Source organism: Rana temporaria, chromosome 4, assembly GCF_905171775.1.
Source record: "Rana temporaria chromosome 4, aRanTem1.1, whole genome shotgun sequence".
Classification (NCBI taxonomy): domain Eukaryota; kingdom Metazoa; phylum Chordata; class Amphibia; order Anura; family Ranidae; genus Rana; species Rana temporaria.
The window spans coordinates 104,202,367-104,219,681 of record NC_053492.1 but is presented as its reverse complement, the minus strand read 5'-3'; the positions used below and the strand labels follow the sequence as shown (position 1 = coordinate 104,219,681).

The window sequence follows — 17,315 nt, the reverse complement described above, 5'->3', positions numbered from 1 at the left end:
CATCAGTACACCAGGGATCCAATTTCAAATATATATATAAACCATAGTTTGTAGTAGGGGCTGACCGATTTATCGGTGTGGCCGATATTCACTTTTTTTTTAAGTATCGGTAACAAATGTAACAATTTTACTACTGTGGTTGTACCAGGATGATGCCTGGTACCAGCCGGCTAGCCAGAGACCCAAAGCCGATTTTGCTTTGTTCGGGTCTTGGCGACAGATTTAAAAAATATAAGTATTCAAAATGCCAAGATCTGTGTTTTTAAGTGCAGTATAGATCCCAGATCCCTCCATAAAGAAACTTGTCACTGCCTATTACGGTCACAAGGGATGTTTCCTTGTGACAGCAATAAAACTGAAAAAAAAAAAATGTAAAAGGGACCGTGTAAAAATAAAAAAATTCGATCTACAGAAAATCGACACCTGATATCGGCTATCTGCCCTAAAGGCTGCCAAAAAATGTTTAGGCCCTGGAAAAACAATATCGGTCGACCCCCTAGTTTGTAGACTCCCTAACGTTCACACAAACCAATTCATATACAATTATTGGATTTTTTTTTTCCTTAACCAAACACCTGTAGCAGAATACATTTTGTCCTACATTTATGAAGATGTGGATATGTTTTTTGATTTATTGAATAGGTTTTATAACAAAGTAGAACTTTTTTTTTTTTTTTTTTATGTTTTATATAATAAAATAATAATAAAAAAACATTGGCGATCTAATGCCACAAAAAAATGATATAAATGTAATTTGGGTACAGTGTTGCATGTCCATACAATTGCAAGTTAAAGTATAGCAAAAGATTGCCTGGTCATGAAGGGGGGGAGGGGTAAAACCGAACGGCCCAAGTAGTTAAATACTGAATCCAGTGTACATGGACTTTTTATCTTTTAATGACTCTAGGCCTAATTACTGGATGACCTTTTGTATATCTTTGGTTTACCTTGAGTTTATTTACAGGAAGAATAAGGAATCTTTGTAAATGTATTTCTACAGAAAGTTTACTATTCACAAATAACACGAGTTTTCTGGTAGAGAACGATCACAGAACTGCTATAGCTCAAAGCAGGTTGTTATGTGTAATGTTTTATGCATTGATTTAAAACTTTCATTTCCAAAAATGCTGTTCTGGGCTTTTTAATGAAATGGCTGCAGTAAAAAAAAAATCTGCTTCTGCTTAAATACAATAGCCTGTGTTTAATGTGTTCCTCCCTGTGACCATTTATATGTCCTGATAGGTGTTGACACTGATGTAATAGATAAATATGACTTCTATTCTGGCTGTCTAGCAGAGCCAGGGAATTTCCTTGCACACAACTGTTCCCCTGTGAGTGTTCCAAAAATACCTTGTTTAACATTTTTTTCTTCCGTTTCTTTTATTTAAGAGGGAATCATTTAAAAATCCATCTGGGGATTTCCCGTGTAATGGTGACAGGGATGTGTGCAGGCCTTGTAACCCAAGGGAGAGCGCTCAACTTAAAGGACATTATAATGTTTATAAAGCAGTTGTGTGACATTTCTAATCATGAGATATTACTCCTCGTTTGTTTCTCTCATCACTGATTTCCTTTAACCACTTGCAGGAAGATTCAGCTGCAGTACATTTTAAGATTTGGTACATGTCACATTTACTGCTTTATAAATATGGCAGGTAGAAGGAAAACCAGAGGGAAATCTTGAGCCCAGAGCTGGACTTTATGAAAAAAGAAATGGCCACAGAAAGTGAAGCCATGATTAGGTGGTGGTGTGTTTTTTTTGTTTTTTTTTTCATTTATTTATTACCTCGACTTTGACCTAACGTGTAAAGATTTTTAATAATTTGACCTTTTTCAGGGATATATTTTTAAAGTGCGATTTTCATCTGTTCAGGTGGCTTATATATTTTATAATTTCTACACCTGATTGAGTATGGTTTTAATTGGTACAAATGGAAACAAACCATGCTCCATCAATAAGCTTGTGGTTCTGCAAAGTTAAGGAATTTGAGCTCATGGAAGAAATCATACCGTCTGCCTATGGGAGAACAGATCAGTTCAGTAAAGCATGGTTTTATTGGTATATTCCCTATACCTCAGAGTATTGTGACCTTTTGAGTGTTGGTACTCTTACATGCCGACACCCCCCTCAGTGGCTTCCCTCCCTCATGTGTATAAACCTATATTGGCAAAAGTATTCGGACACCTGCCTTTACACACACATGAACCTTAATGGCGTCGCAGTCTTAGTCTGTAGAGTTTAATATTGAGTTGACCATCCTTTACAGCTATAACAGCTTCAACTCTTCTGGGAAGGCTGTCCACAAGGTTTAGGAGTGTCTATGGGAATGTTTCACCATTGTTCCAGAAGTGCATATGGGAGGTCAGGCACTGATGTTGGAAGAGAAGGCCTGGCTCGCAGTCTCTGCTCTAATTCATCCCAAAGGTGTTCTATTGGGTTGAGGTCAGGACTCTGTGCAGGCCAGTAAAGTTCCTCCATCCCAAACTCGCTCATCCATGTCTTTATGGCCCTTGCTTAGTGCACTGGTGCACAGTCATGGTGGAACAGGAAGGGGCCATCCCCAAACTGTTCCCACAAAGTTGGGAGCATGAAATTGTCCAAACTGTCTTGGTATGCTGACGCCTTAAGACCAACCCCTGAAAAAAAATCTATGCCCCTTTTTTAGTGTATTGGGCAAAGCACTCAAATTAATGAGCTGCTATAATGCATAACTCATGCATGAATGCAGTAAAACGGTGTGAATGAGGCCTATTTGTTTACTGATTGAAGGACTCGGGTCAATAAGTTTTCTTGTCAAATGCTACATTTGCTATGCAAACATAAATGCTGCCTTCAAATGGCAAATGCAGTGTTTGACGGGAAAAGGCTACATTCAACCTGCTTTGCATGCAGTTCCAATGCACCCTAATAGGACATGCTTCATCCCTAGAAGCACAATCCATAGCAGGTCAAACACAACCTTTGAAATACTCAGTCAATAGATTTTTAGCAACCTGTGTTTTACATGCATTCTAAATGTACTAAAACACATATGGACATGGTGTGTACTGCTTTATAAATAGGATGGTTAGGATCAACTTTATACCCTGTTTGAATCAATGCCTGCAGTATGGAATATTGTCAATACGGAATGTTGGATATTTTTATGCATGTTTAAAAAGGACTCATTTCTGGAAACCCTCTGGTGCCCCAAGAGATAGCTGCCTGTACAGCTCTATCCTTTAAGGTCTATTTACATCTACATTTTGCAATATTTCGCATTTTTACTGACCTCAATGTATGATGAGATGCGATTGATTTGTTGATGGGTATGGGTTTTTATTTTTTTTGTTTAGGGTGCACTGCCAGCCCTAAACTAAATGAATGAATGTTTAAAAAAAAAAAAGCATCCTTAAAGCAGAGGTTTTTTTGTTCTGGTGCTTTGAAGAAAAACTGCAGTTCTGTAAATCCCACTAATTTGTATTAAGGTCCTGTTCATACCTGTGCATTTAGGTTGTGTAATAAACAAAAATAGAAAAAATCCTGCTGATGCCCTTTTTTTGGGAATGCACATATCATAGAATGTAACAGTAATGTGCCTACAATGCACAGATGTGAGCTGACTCTAAGAGTATTGCAGCAGGCACACTTATTGTCTGCAGGCGCCAATCTCCCACAAGGCTCATCTGTTTTTGAAATGCACCCTAGGCTTTAGGAGGTGTCAGTCACAGATGTGTCCTATGTGGTGCACATATAACTTTCATAGGTCCTGTTTTATCTGCATGTAAGTACTGTGTAGAATGTCCATGCCTCCTGTTTACACTGAATCCTAAGACTAACTTGTGTTGCCCTGTGTGAGAGTTAATTGTTTTTCAGACTAGTAATTTGCTCTGTCCCTTAATGTATTGGGTGACAATGCATGTTGTATGATCCACTTACACATGAGCAGTATGGAATGGTTGCTGAGACTAGTGTCTTATGCATTGCATGAACGCATGTTACAGCATCTGGTTTAGGGTTCATGCACACCAGATGTTGGCCCATTTATTTATTTTTTTAATATGGGAGCAGTTCACACTATTGTGTTGCGTTGGTTTGCAGTGGGAAAAAATTAGAGCAAGTCCTACTTTTGTTTTAGTGTAACAAATTGTAACGCGTGTCAACGCACAGAAAAACAGCAGGCCAGCATAAATGTGGCTCCTCTATCATGACAGACACTTTTCCTGTTGCAGGAAGTGAGGAGTAAAAAAGCATGTAAAACACAACCCAGCATATCGGCGCACGTGCATTTATCTGCGCGTAACTTGCAGGTTACAAGTGGAATGGACTGCTAAACTGGCCATGCGCTGCTCAGATGTTGGCCATAACTGGAGTGATGGGTATCCCTGACAGCAGCAGCTGCTAAATAAAAAGTCCAACAGCTGAGGTTCTTTTATCCACACTTCTTAGTGTAGTTTGTGGGGGAAAAAATGGGTTTCTCTTGTTCAGCAAGCAGGCCTGAATGAAGTTTGCAGCATGTATGGCCAGCTTTAAAATCTTCGACTGTTCGTTGGGCAGCTCTGAATTTCTAGTGAGGCATGAGTTTTCCAAATGTCAATCACTGAGTGCGAGTTATTGCATTGATATGTTGGCTTCCCCCGGACCGCTCTGATATCCAGTGTAGAGCAAGATGAAATGACCTGCCTGCCGTTTCATGTAAAGATTTGGAGGCAGATCAGTGAACAGACGTTGCAGGGACCCCGGGGGTGTCTATTACATATAACCACTGACCTAATAGGGTTCTTTTGTCCTTACTACAGAGTCCGTTTAACCACTTGCTTACTGGGCACATAAACCCCCTTCGTTCCCAGGTGAAATTTCAGCTTCCGGCACTGCGTCGCTTTAACTGACAATTGCGCGGTCGTGCGACGTGGCTCCCAAACAAAATTGGCGTCCTTTTTTCCCCACAAATAGAGCTTTATTTTGGTGGTATTTGATCACCTCTGCGGTTTTTATTTTTTGCGCTATAAACAAAAAAAGAGAGAATTTAAAAAAATATATATATTTTTTTTACTTGTTGCTATAATATAAATATCCCATTTTTTTTTTAAAAAAAAAACGATTTTTTTTTCTCAGTTAAGGCCGATACGTATTTTTCGACGTATTTTTGTAAAAAAAAATTAAAAATTGCAATAAGCGACTGGTTTGCGCAAAAGTTATAGTGCCTACGAAATGGGGGATAGATTTATTTGTTTTATTTTTGTTTTGTTTTTTTACTAGTAATGGCGGCGATATTGCGACGGACGTATCGGACACTTTTGACACAATTTTGGGACCATTCACATTTATACAGCGATCAGTGCTATAAAAATGCACTAATTACTGTATAAATGTGACTGGCAGTGAAGGGGTCAACACTAGGGGGTGAGGAAGGGGTTAAATGTATTCCCTCATTGTGTTCTTACTGTGTGGGGGGAGGGGGGTGACTGGGGGGGGTGACCGATGCTGTGTCCCTATGTAAAGGGACACAGATCGGTCTCCTCTCTCCCTGACAGCACGTGGAGCTCTGTGTTTACACACAGAGCTCCACGTCCTGCTGTGTTACCGACGATCGCGAATGTCTGGCGGACATCGCGGCTGCCAGGCACTCGCATCGGCTCCCGAACGATGTGCCGGGCACGTTGTTTCCCCGCGGCGCGCACAGGGAACAACAGCAGCAGGACGTCTATGGACGTCCACCCGGCACTTGAGAGCCGCGCTGTGGACGTCTTTCGACCATAGCGCAGATCTCAAGTGGTTAATGTACAGAAATAGCCAGTCCAACACTCAACAGACAAGTCTAATGCCGTGTACACACGGTCGTTTTTTGTCTTGTTAAACAAGTTGTTTTTTCTCATGAAAAAAAAATAAGTTTTTCAAACTTCATTTTAAAAAACGACTTTGCCTACACACCATCGTTTTTTCAAAATGCTCTAGCAAAGCGTGGTTACGTTCAGCACGTACGACGGCACTCTGTTCCGCGGGTTTAAAAACGTTGTTTTAGCCCACACACGATCATTTTAAATGACACAAAAAACGACATTTTGAAAAACGACATAAAAAATTGAAGCATGTTCGAATTTTTTTTTGGTCGTTTTTCAGAAGACAAAAAACGACGTTTTGCCCACACACGATCATTTTAAATGACGTTTTTTAAAACGTTTTATTTCATCACAAAATACGACCGTGTGTACGCGGCATTAGTCTTCCTTTGCCAAAATGTATTCACCTTTAAGTGCTAGTTCACACCAGGCGCTGTTCCGTTCAGTAACGTGTGCTTTTTTTCTGCACAAAATGCATGCACTGTGTTTTCCATGTATTCCAATGGCTCTAGTTCACACCATGCGGTCAGTTTCTGCACCAGAACCTGACCGGAAACTGACTGCATGGTGTGAAGTAGAGCCATTGGCATACATGGAAAACACTGTGCATGCGTTTTTAGTGCAGAAAAAATGCGCACAGAACTCCATCTGGTGTGAACTGGCTCTAAATGAAAAAACATTTACTTTGGCTATGTTCAACTTCACAAAGTTCAGCAGAGCATCCCCCAAGTAATGGACGGAGCATACAAACGTTTTCCTTCTGATACGCCGGTGGAATGATTCGGACTGTGAACTTGTCGTTGGTAACAGAATAGACTTGGTCTGTATTTATTTTACCAGCATTTTGCTTATTAAAAAGGTAATGAGTTTAAAAAAAAATAATATTCAAAATTAATTTTTCTAGCAGTTTTTTTAAGGAGTACAATCTCTTGTATTGTGGTTACCAAACATATGTCTTGGTTGCCCAATTGCTATATGTTTGGGGGACATGATATTTAATGTATGGGAAATATTGCTCAGCTAGATGTACGTGTTTATCCGCTGTTTGCAGAATCACTCAATCCAGAATGTGTTTTTTTGTATATAAGCAAGCGCTTATCTGTACCAGTAGACCATAGCCACACGCAATCTGAATATAAAGAGAAGCCTGAACAATTGTGATGTCTGCAAAGTTCAACTAAGGATTTATTTTTAAAACAAAGTAAACTTAAATTAATCTATGATACATAGCCACCTAGTGGCAGCGTCTAAAACAGTCTTTAATTTAACTGCTTCACTGTGCTGGCTTCTTCCTCTCCACGTGCTCTTTGTTGTGGTTTGTCTTACTAGGAAGCCTTTACAGAGGAATTAAAAAGGGTTTATTTGCATCGCCCTTTCTTATCGAGTTTCCCTACAATGACTTGGCAGCTTTGAGGCTGACACAGAGCAGGTTGTCTTGTATTTGTGTATTGTCAGACTGACCATACGTACTGCATCTTTAGAACTGCTTGATAGATTTCTAAGGTATTGCATGTAAAACACATGTATATTGTGCTTTTAAAAAGCACTCGGCTGCATGTTTAAAAACTCACATTCAAGAACGTTAATACAAATGGTGCTTAAGGCATCATAATATTGCCATTGATGTTACAAATCTCTGGTAATTTGGAATCCTAGGTGACTGCACTTCGGCAGATGTCACTCATTAATCCTTTTATATTTCCTTAACTCATGTCTGCATCATTCCCTGGTTGTGTACCCGAATATTCTAGATGGGTTTTTCTACAGTCAGGATTTCCCCCTTCTTCTTTGCCTTTCTCCCTTGCTTGATTGAAGTAAGTTTTAAACCCAGTGAACTGGTTTGCGTGTTTTTTAAATCAAATAGGCAGTGGAACAATGCCCCTAGTGGTGAAATAATTTACCATCATATTTGTTAGAAAGTAGTTGTTGATACATGCTTGTATCAAAGTGGAAATGGTTTTATTTAGGTATAAACTCCCCTACAATAATAAAAAAAAAAAATTGGTTCGGGATTAAGGTGAAATTTTACAGTTTAATTTTAATGGCAAGTTAATTGATTCATTTTGTTATCAAATAGTCAAGCAGGCTAACAAAATAAATTACCTTGTGCATTAATTTTATGCAGTCACAACGCGCACAATCTAGGGCTGAATTTCATATCGGTTTTTAAATTGGAAGATAAAATCCATGCAAATATTAGGTAAAAAAACAAACAAATTTCTTGAAGTCGGGGTCCTGGTTGAGACTTTAAGCCAGGGCTCCAATATCCTGCAAGGGAAGACCATTTACTCATTCTGATATAAGAAAAGAGCAGTAATCTGTAAGGCCCCTTTCACACTGAGGAGTTTTTCAGGCGGTACAACGCGAAGATTAGCGCCTAAATACCACCTGAAAAACTCCTGCCCAGCCTTCTCAATATGAAAGCCTTTCACACTGAGGCGATGCGCTGGCAGAGAAAAAAATCTTCTGCAAGCAGCATCTTTGGAGCGGTGAGAGGAGCGGTATGTATACCGCTCCTTCTCATTTAAAACAATGAAAAGCTGCGGTAATACCGCCCGCAATGCGCCTCTGGCGGTATTTACCCTTTTACGGCTGCTAGCGGGGGTTAATACCGCACCGCTAGCGGTCGAATCCCGCAGCAATTCCGACGGTATATCGCTGCTATTTTTAGCGGCGCTATACTGCCACCGCGCCTCTTGCCCCAGCGTGAAAGGGGCCTTAATGTTGTCCTTAGGGCAGGGTTCGACAAATTCCGGGCGCCAGGTCGCCGTTGCGCCTAGTATTATCGACCTGGCGCCCGGGGCAGCAGAGCTGGGGTATCCTGTGCGCGTCGGATGCCCCCCACCCGCAATCTCGTAGTGCCACGATGGCCGCTAATTGAGGCCGCTGCTTTGCGGCCTATGCTTCCTAGGGGACTGGAGCGAGGCAGTGGCGTACTAACCGGGGGGCGGGACACCACAGGTGACACCCACTGGGAGGGTGTCAGCCCAGCGGCGCCCCTCCCGCCACTGAAGACAGTGCTGCACCCGAGCCAGTCTGCACACCAGGGGCAACCATCACATTCTCTCCTCTCCGTGGTCACGGCTCTGATCAGTCTCTGCAGTGGCTTTCACCGCCGAGCAGAGAGTGAAGTCGCCTCCCTTCCTCTGTTATGTCTACACAGTGCTGTGCATGCTAGAGGGGGAGGCGGCTTCACTCTCTGCTCGGCTGTGACAGCGGCTGCCGAGACTGATCAGAGCCAAGAGTCCGCGCTACCACGGAGAGAATAGGATCATCATGGCGCCGGGTCCCAGGTCTGCCGACTGGCTCAGGTGCGGCTCGCATTACCCCTCGCCCTGCAAAGCCACTACCTCGTTCTCTTCATGTGTGGTCTGAGGTACATGGGTGTGGGTCGGAAGGGTCTGTCATGGCGCTGGGTGCCAGTGTGCTGACTGGTTCAGATGCAGCTTACAATACTCCTCCCCCTGCAAACCCACTACTACTGTTCTACTGTACTGTGGGGGGGTCTTCACTCTAGGGCAGTGATGGCGAACCTCGGCACCCCAGATGTTTTGGAACTACATTTCCCATGATGCTCATCTACACTGCAGAGTGCCTGAGCATCATGGGAAATGTAGTAACAAAACACCTGGGGTGCCAAGGTTCACCATCACTGCTCTAGGGGGTCTGTGCGCTGTAGGGGGTCTTCACTGTATGGGGTTGTCTGTATTGTTGGGGGGGGGGGGGGGGGTCTGTGCACTGTAGGGGGGTATGCGCTTTAGCGGGGGTCTGTACTGTAGGGTCCAAAGGTGCAGGGTGCTGTGTAATGTAAAGGGGTCCAGAGGTGCAGGGTGCTGTGTAATGTAAAGGGGTCCGGAGGTGCAGGGTGCTGTAAAATGCAAAGGGGTCTAGAGGTGCTGTGCAATGTAAAGGGGTCCAGGGGTGTTCGCTTCTGCGCGCAAGCTTGGTGGGACGCGGCACGTTTTCTGGCTCCTAACTTTTTTTAGCTGGCTCCTAGACTCCAAGCAAATTTGTCAAACCCTGCCTTAGGGATTGGAATCTAGGAAGTTAGTCCAGTAGTTGGAGGGGAAGGGGATCTAAATACAGCAACTGGTTTTAGTTCTTAAGTTCTTATACGCCTTTATTCTGTCTTACTGGGCATATTTAATGCGATTCAGTGCTTCATGTTGTATTTTCTTTTGTTCTTAGGTTGAACGATGATCCAGTTCTGACAAGAGCCTGCAGCAAGCTTTAAACCACCCTTTCCATTGAACCTTTGCTGTCCTCCATAGAAACTCAAGATGATCACTTCGGAACTCTCCGTGTTGCAGTAAGTGCATAACTAACTTTTGCAGACATTGATCATGGCGTAATATTGTCTAAAAATATGTATATCATCTTACTCTGTTCTAGGGATTCCACCAATGACACCGGTGCACCAGTACACACTGACATGTCTGCAGTTGCCAGTGAAATGAGTTCTGATATTACGGATGACATGGTGGAAGTAAAAGGCAAAAGAAAAAGAGGCCGTCCTGGAAGACCACCAGTATGTGTTCATTGGCAAGCAGTGCCATCCAATTAAAACAAAGTATACCCTTCTGTCAAATATATAGTCAATTTTAATCCATTTATCCTGATAAATTTTTAGCCGCATTATTTATCACATAGCGTGACGTTCTATCCAAAGTGATGAATAATATGACTAATTCTGCATTTACATATGAGAAGAGTGTATTCCTCAATTTTTTTTTTTTTTTTTTTTTTTTTTAAAGGTATTTTTGTAAGTGTTCTAAGTTTTATGTTATTTCTAAAAAAAAATTCCCTTAGAGGTCTAAGGTGAGGAGAGCAGTTTTTTTTATTTATTTTTTTAATTTTTTTTCTGAAGGAAATTCCTTTAGGCTGGGTTCACACTACTACACTACTTTCATCCTACTTTGCTCTGCTACATTGGTCCTACATTTATCCTACATTGGTCCTACATCCATCCTACTTTCATGAACAGGATACTACTTTGGTCCGACTTCAATGATATTCAATGGACCTGAAGTAGGATCAATGTAGGACCAAAAGTAGTACAGGGAGCATTTTCAAAGTCGGACCGACTTGTGTAGGACGCTACAAGACGCTCTCATAGGGAAACATTGAACACAGAGCAAAGTAGGATGAAAGTAGTGTAGTAGTGTGAACCCAGCCTCAGGTGTGAAAATGTTCATCTTTTGTGTTTACAGGTGGTTGCATTGCCTATGGGGCAAAAAACTTGCGTGTAGTCGGACATAAGGAAACATGCAGAAAATGTGTGTGACTAGGGTCTAAACCCTGAGATCTATAGTCTGATAAAGTGAGCTGCTGTTTTAAACCGTGTTTGGCTCATCCACAATTTCATTTATTGCTGTCTACCAAGCAATTAAAAAATATTCGATTAAATGTTATCAGATAAAGAAATTATGTTGCAGTGAATTTGGTGGGTTTATTGATTTCTGCTTTTAACTTCAGCCCGGCTTTAATGGCTTGTAGCAAAATATTATAGCGTTTTTATATTGTGTGCTTCAGGTATGTTGGAGTTTAACACTTAATACTTTTTTCTCTAATGCAGTCTGCCATTAAAAAACCACGCAAAACACCTGGTGAGAGGAGCCGTGGAGAGCCAGGCGCAAGAGGTCGGGGCAGGGCAAATGGTCATCCTCAGCAAAATGGCGAGGGCGATCCAGTCACCTTATTTGAAGTGGTTAAGATGGGAAAGAGTGCCATGCAGGTAATCGCAGCACACAAAATCGCTGTACATGTTGTGTTTTCTTTTTTGCATCTAGCCTTTTAACATTTTTTACATACCCATTGCTTGCCTTTGTCCGACCCTTGGGGCACTATTCCATCCACAACTGACACCTATGACTATTCCTCCCACTGCTACCAATGGTGGGGTGCTATTCCTCCCACTGATAACAATGGGGCAATATTATACCCAGCAATATGGCACTATTCCTCCCACTAAAACCAATGATAAGGCATTTTTTATTCCCACTTGCCACAGTCCGGCCCCCCTAAATTCTGGAAGACCGCAAACTGGCCCTTTGTTAAGAAAGTTGAGACCCCTGCTTTAGCACAAACTTAGATTAGTCACATCAGTTCCTGCTCTTCAAAGAAGCCTATGGTTTAGTGTACCTAGCACTGTTATAAATGTGAAGACGGACATGAGTCTTAAGTCCTTAATCCAGTTACTATGTGGTGCACAACCCTCACAAAAAAACTCCCTTGACCTTTCCTGACAATGTCAAATCCTATTGTGCCTTGCACACTTTCTTCCCAGACACTGCAGCTCGCAGTGGGAGGGTTTGAGCAACAGAGGCAGTGCTGGTAATCCAGATAGCAGTGGGCAGAACTGGGTGTGTCCAGGTGCCGATTGACGAGCTACAGGCTTCTGAATCGACAGTAACAATTCTAAAATAAAAATTCATTCAATTGTACTGCAGTCAGGATACAGCTTAAAGGAGTGTGACCATGCTGCTCTCAATTCAGCAGTGCAGCATAATTGCCACACCATCACAAGAAGCTCCATTGGTGGACTTCATTGGTAGTCCCATCAGGTATAGTGGTATTTTGTATGGCAACCAAGAGAAAACGAAGTGTGGAAGCACATCCTTGTTTTCTTTTTATGTTCATGAACATCGTTTTCCTTTACATGTGAATTGGTTAACTTACCAGTGTGTGTCTTTGTGCATAAAGCAGTGCACACATAGAATAATCTTGTTTTGTATATACCAAGCCAGTTTAGTGCCTTTAAATAGATCCTGTTGTCAGGCCATTCATTTAAACCACAATCTTTACATAAGATTCTATGTGTGTTTTATGCACATTATTTACCTGTAAAAGTTTTACTTGTGTATAAATCCAATAACTTTTATCTTGATTTAATGTTGGCAAACATTCTGTAGTATTTCCCATAGCTCCTCCCTCGGTAGAGACATAAAATGCCCTATAGTGAGAAGAGGGGTGGAGATGTTTGGACAGCTCAGACAGTAATTGGACAGTCCTACCTAGAAATGGAGATGCTATGGTTGGGGTCAGAGGGGAGGAATAGTGCACCATTGCCAGTGTCGGGGAGAGGAAGGAATAATGTCCCATTGTTGGTGTCAGTGGGGAAAAGAGCATCCCAATAATGCTGCTATTAATGTCAGTGGGAGGAATTTCGCCACAAGGGCCAGTAAAATGCAAGCAAAGGGCCCCAGTTTTGGGGTCCATTGCTTATATGTGATTTGCTTGTTTTTTTTTTTTTTTTAATTCTTGCGTTTTTTTTTTTTTTTTTTTAATATGGGGATTTGAAGGTTGTTTTGAGGGAGTTCACTATTTGGGAGAAAGTTTGAGTGGCTTATGATATAAATGTGCACTGCTGTGCATGTAGCTTGTTATGCTTGTTGTGGACTATTAAATAACTATTATCTCTTTCATAGTCTGTAGTAGATGACTGGATTGAGTCGTATAAACAGGACAGAGACTTGGCTCTTCTGGACTTGATTAATTTCTTCATCCAGTGTTCAGGATGCAAAGGTAACTTGAAGCGGTGTTCCCTTGTTGGCTTAAACTTGGTCTTCCCATGTAAAGAATATGCACAAACCTATTTTTCCTGATTGATCAGATATTGCCATAAAATGTACACACAAATACTTGGTAGTCTTGGTTAGTAAGAGCTAGTCTGAAAAACCTCACAAGCATTGATAAGGCACTTTGCAAAGCTATTGTAAAGCATTTAACTTGCTTTAGGGCAGTTTCACAGGAACAGTCCTGCTACTAAAAGGCAGCAACTTACCAAAGACAGAATAGAGATATTTGGTAAGTGAGATAGCTATGCCATAGGGGCAGGTGGTGATGACTGAATGTGATAAGGACCTTGAATTGGTGTATAACCATGTGTGGAAGTTCTCAATTGAGTTTGTTTGAATCATCACCAGTTACGAGTTTGGTTGTCCTAAAATTACTTCTGTTTGTTTACATGAATAGAACTTTCAAAGATCATCATACCGACTTTCAGATATTATTCAGCACAATATGTATATGTCATAGGAGAAAAATGGGGCTGCTTCTGGCCTGAGACTGCTAGTTTCCTGGCTGTGTCCAGCTTCAATGCTTCTGAGTCACCTGAATGAAGCATACCGCAAATGTTTTGTCAGAATTGGTTAAAGAAACAAAATGCACATATTTTTCCAGCTAACAAAATGTTTTTTTTTTTTTTTTACCTGGAGCCTGCTGAGCATTGCACCTGCAATCATCAGCAGATCACAGGTGCAATGTCAGGCTCCTGTATGCTTTCAGTATAGCTATCTGCCCGTACCCCACATTCAGGCAGAAAGTTACTGGAGAGCAGGAAGATTAACTACAAAAGTGCTTACCAACGCCCTCGCAGTTCATTGAGAACTACAATCTGTCTGTCACAGTGGCAGACAGTAGTTGTAGTTCAGTCATTCACAGATCACTGTGAATGGAGCCCCCTTACCACTGGGTCTTTAAAATCGTGACAGTGGGTGCAGAGGGTCAGGGGGATGCAGGCAGATGCTATTTGGTAACATGTTTAATTTTACACCCTAAATATGCATGTTACATTTAACATGTTGCCAAAGGTGAACTTATCCTTTTAAAGTGGTAGTAAACCTTCAATTCTTGCAATTCAATACAGCCAAATACATTTTACACCATTCCACCTCAATATTTATCTCCCTCTGTTTTTTCTTTCTTTGTTGTAGACAGTTTATTTTTATTTATTTTTTCTATGCTTCTCATGCGAAACTGACGCCATGTTTTCTGTTTTCCGCATTTATCCTGTATGTAACTTCTGCCTTTTCTTGTAGTAATGGCCATAATCTTGTGCATGCACATTGGAGTGTTTCAGGAAGCTGTGTATGGGGCCGTACTCTCATGGGAATGCAGTGCAACATAGAGTGGATGACTTGGGCACGGCATCCCCTGGAGTAGGCACACAGAGCATGCTGTGAATCACCTCAAATGTTCATATGTGACTTTTTGTAATTGCACCTGGCTCGATTTCTACAGAACCGCAAAGGTTAGAATTAAAAAACGGCACCATGTACATGGTGTATAAAGGATTTTAATGGAGGAAAGTCATAATGTTGAGTTTACTACCACTTTAAGGACTGCGTGACATCTGCTGATTGGTGTTGTGTCGTCATAAAAGAATAGGAGCAACATGCAAATCAAACCACATAGGCATTTGATGTATGCTGTCATATACTCCTTATTCTTACAAGTAAAGATGAGTGTCAGGGAGTCTGTATAATAAAAATGACTTGTACAGCTAGCCTTTGTGAAGATTGGTATGGGTATTCTAGTCACACCTAGTCCAGGAAATAACCCAAATATAAATGAACATAAAGTTAACCCATCTGCCTTGTTTCTTTTGATGATACTTGATCACTTGTAAATGTTCTGTGCAGGTACTGTAAGAATTGAGATGTTTCGAAATATGCAGAATGCGGAGATCATCAGGAAAATGACTGAGGAGTTTGATGAGGTATGACGCAATGGCAGCCGTATATACCTTAGAATATCTTCAGTTTTACTACTTCTAGTATCAGTCCTATAATGAATATTGTATATGTTTCTAACATTACTCTCCTCTTTTTTTTCTTTTTAATTTTAAAATTTTCAGCAAAAGTAAAATGTTATAACTGATTTTCAGGGTATAATGTTATGCAACAATTTGTTGAAGGCAATATCTGGATAATTTGGTTGAAGTGCCAAGCATCCAGATCTTAGAAATGTGGCCATGCTGGAAAAAGTGGCTGCTCTTGAGTTAAGTGTGTTGCTGGCCTAGACTGGTGTCAATGGTGAGTTTACAATGGGCCTACATTTTCTGAAATGAAGACTGACAAGCCCTGGAGGTGTCTAAAGGTCAGGACAGTAAAAGGGACTTGCTGGAGTATGTGGTTTTTGCAGACACAATGTGCCAGCTGCAATACCCTTCAGTGCAAATTCTGAGGCACATAGTGGGACGGGGAAACATTTACAGAACATTTTATTCCACCACCAAGCAACAGCAGGTGGGACAGAAACAGGTGAGGCTGGGGTACTTTAATTATAGTATAGGAACCCCTGTCATGTTATATAGTGGTTATTGTACCCACTGAGGAGAGATTTATATTGTCTTTCTTTGTGGACGCCAGCACACTTTCAAACTTGCCAATAAAAAAATAGGTTTTACATGGTTAAAACTGAAGGGACACAGAGCAATGAAAATTACTTTTAATAGAGCATTTAAGAGTTAAAACTGCATGCAAGTTGGGGACACAGCTAAAACGAAAAATCTGATAGGCTTAATAACCCGTCCTTTTTTTTTTATCCAGAACAAAAAAGTGTTGCTGGAGTTCATTTTAATGCATGTTACTTTAAGAGGTTCTTATATTTTTACAGGTTTTTAGAGTCCAGTATAGGACAATGTATAACTTTGTTCCATTTTTCTTGTATCTTAAGCTACTGCACGTCCTCCGCTCTCCTTCCCTATATGCAGCAGTTCAGCTTTATTCTTTGTACTAGCATAACAGATAAATATATTGGTTTGAAGGCCTTAAGAGGAAAGTTTTTTTACTCACTGTAAAATCTTTTTCTTGGAGTCGATTGAGGGGAACAGGATCTACACCTCTGTGTTTGATTGTGCTGTTACTGCTTTGCTGGTAGTAAGAAGGGTTATTCCCTGGGGTTATTTGTTGCTCTTGTAGGCAGCAATAAAACCCAAATGTCTAAGGCCCCTTCCAGACTGGGCGGGCTCTTTTGGAGTCCGCCTGCTCAGCGAGGAATCTAAGCAGACTTATGGCTGGTCGGTGTCCACTCGGCTTATGCAGAGCAGACACAGCCTGCTGTCCTCTATGGGCAGACTGATGTTAACAGACTGCCTGTCCATTTACACCTGACTGGCATCCCAACCGATCTGCCAGATGGATGGAGAATGGATCCCCATCGGTCTGTTTTTATCAGATTGGATGTCGGCGGTTGTAAACGGACAGACATGTCCGTTTACACCCGCTCCTCCGTACAGAAATCTGAAGGGTTTGCCAGAAAACCTGAACTGTCCGCTAGTGTGAAATTGGCATAAGACTTCCTGTGTTCAATGCTCTCTAAGAAAAGGATTTTTGAGGGGAGGATTTTACCCATTTGGTAAAATGATGACTAGTAGGTATGTGATGATGTAGGTAGTGTTTTTATTGCTATCCATGTCTTCCTATGCAGCTATAAAGGTACCCCTGTTTCTTTTTGGTGTGTCAAATTAAGAGGAAGTGAAGAAAAATTCCCACAATGGCCTCAAAAGAAAAATTTAGTCCTGGCAGAAATGCTCTTCCCCACTCTAATTGGTCTTCAATTACACTACCAGATAGTGTCACTTTGATTACTCTCATTATAATACAATGTTCTATTTGTAGCTTTGAAGAGGCACATTCACAATAATGGTTGGAAGCCCCACATACTAATGCATTTTACAGACAAATCTTTGCTTCTCCAGAACTTCAGTAATT

The 17,315-nt window shown here is 41.3% G+C and overlaps 1 protein-coding gene across 3 annotated transcripts in view; it reads left to right on the top strand.

Moving 5' to 3' along the window:
- Positions 1–17,315, top strand: part of STAG1 (stromal antigen 1) — a 222,300-nt gene that overhangs the window by 106,698 nt on the left and 98,287 nt on the right. For all 3 annotated transcript variants that reach the window (XM_040348710.1, XM_040348711.1, XM_040348712.1), the window contains 5 exons: positions 10,009–10,129; positions 10,213–10,348; positions 11,396–11,554; positions 13,248–13,344; positions 15,243–15,319. In XM_040348710.1, coding sequence (XP_040204644.1) covers positions 10,101–10,129; positions 10,213–10,348; positions 11,396–11,554; positions 13,248–13,344; positions 15,243–15,319 — 498 coding nt within the window. In that variant the 5' untranslated portion in view covers positions 10,009–10,100. The remainder of the gene's footprint in view (positions 1–10,008; positions 10,130–10,212; positions 10,349–11,395; positions 11,555–13,247; positions 13,345–15,242; positions 15,320–17,315) is intronic.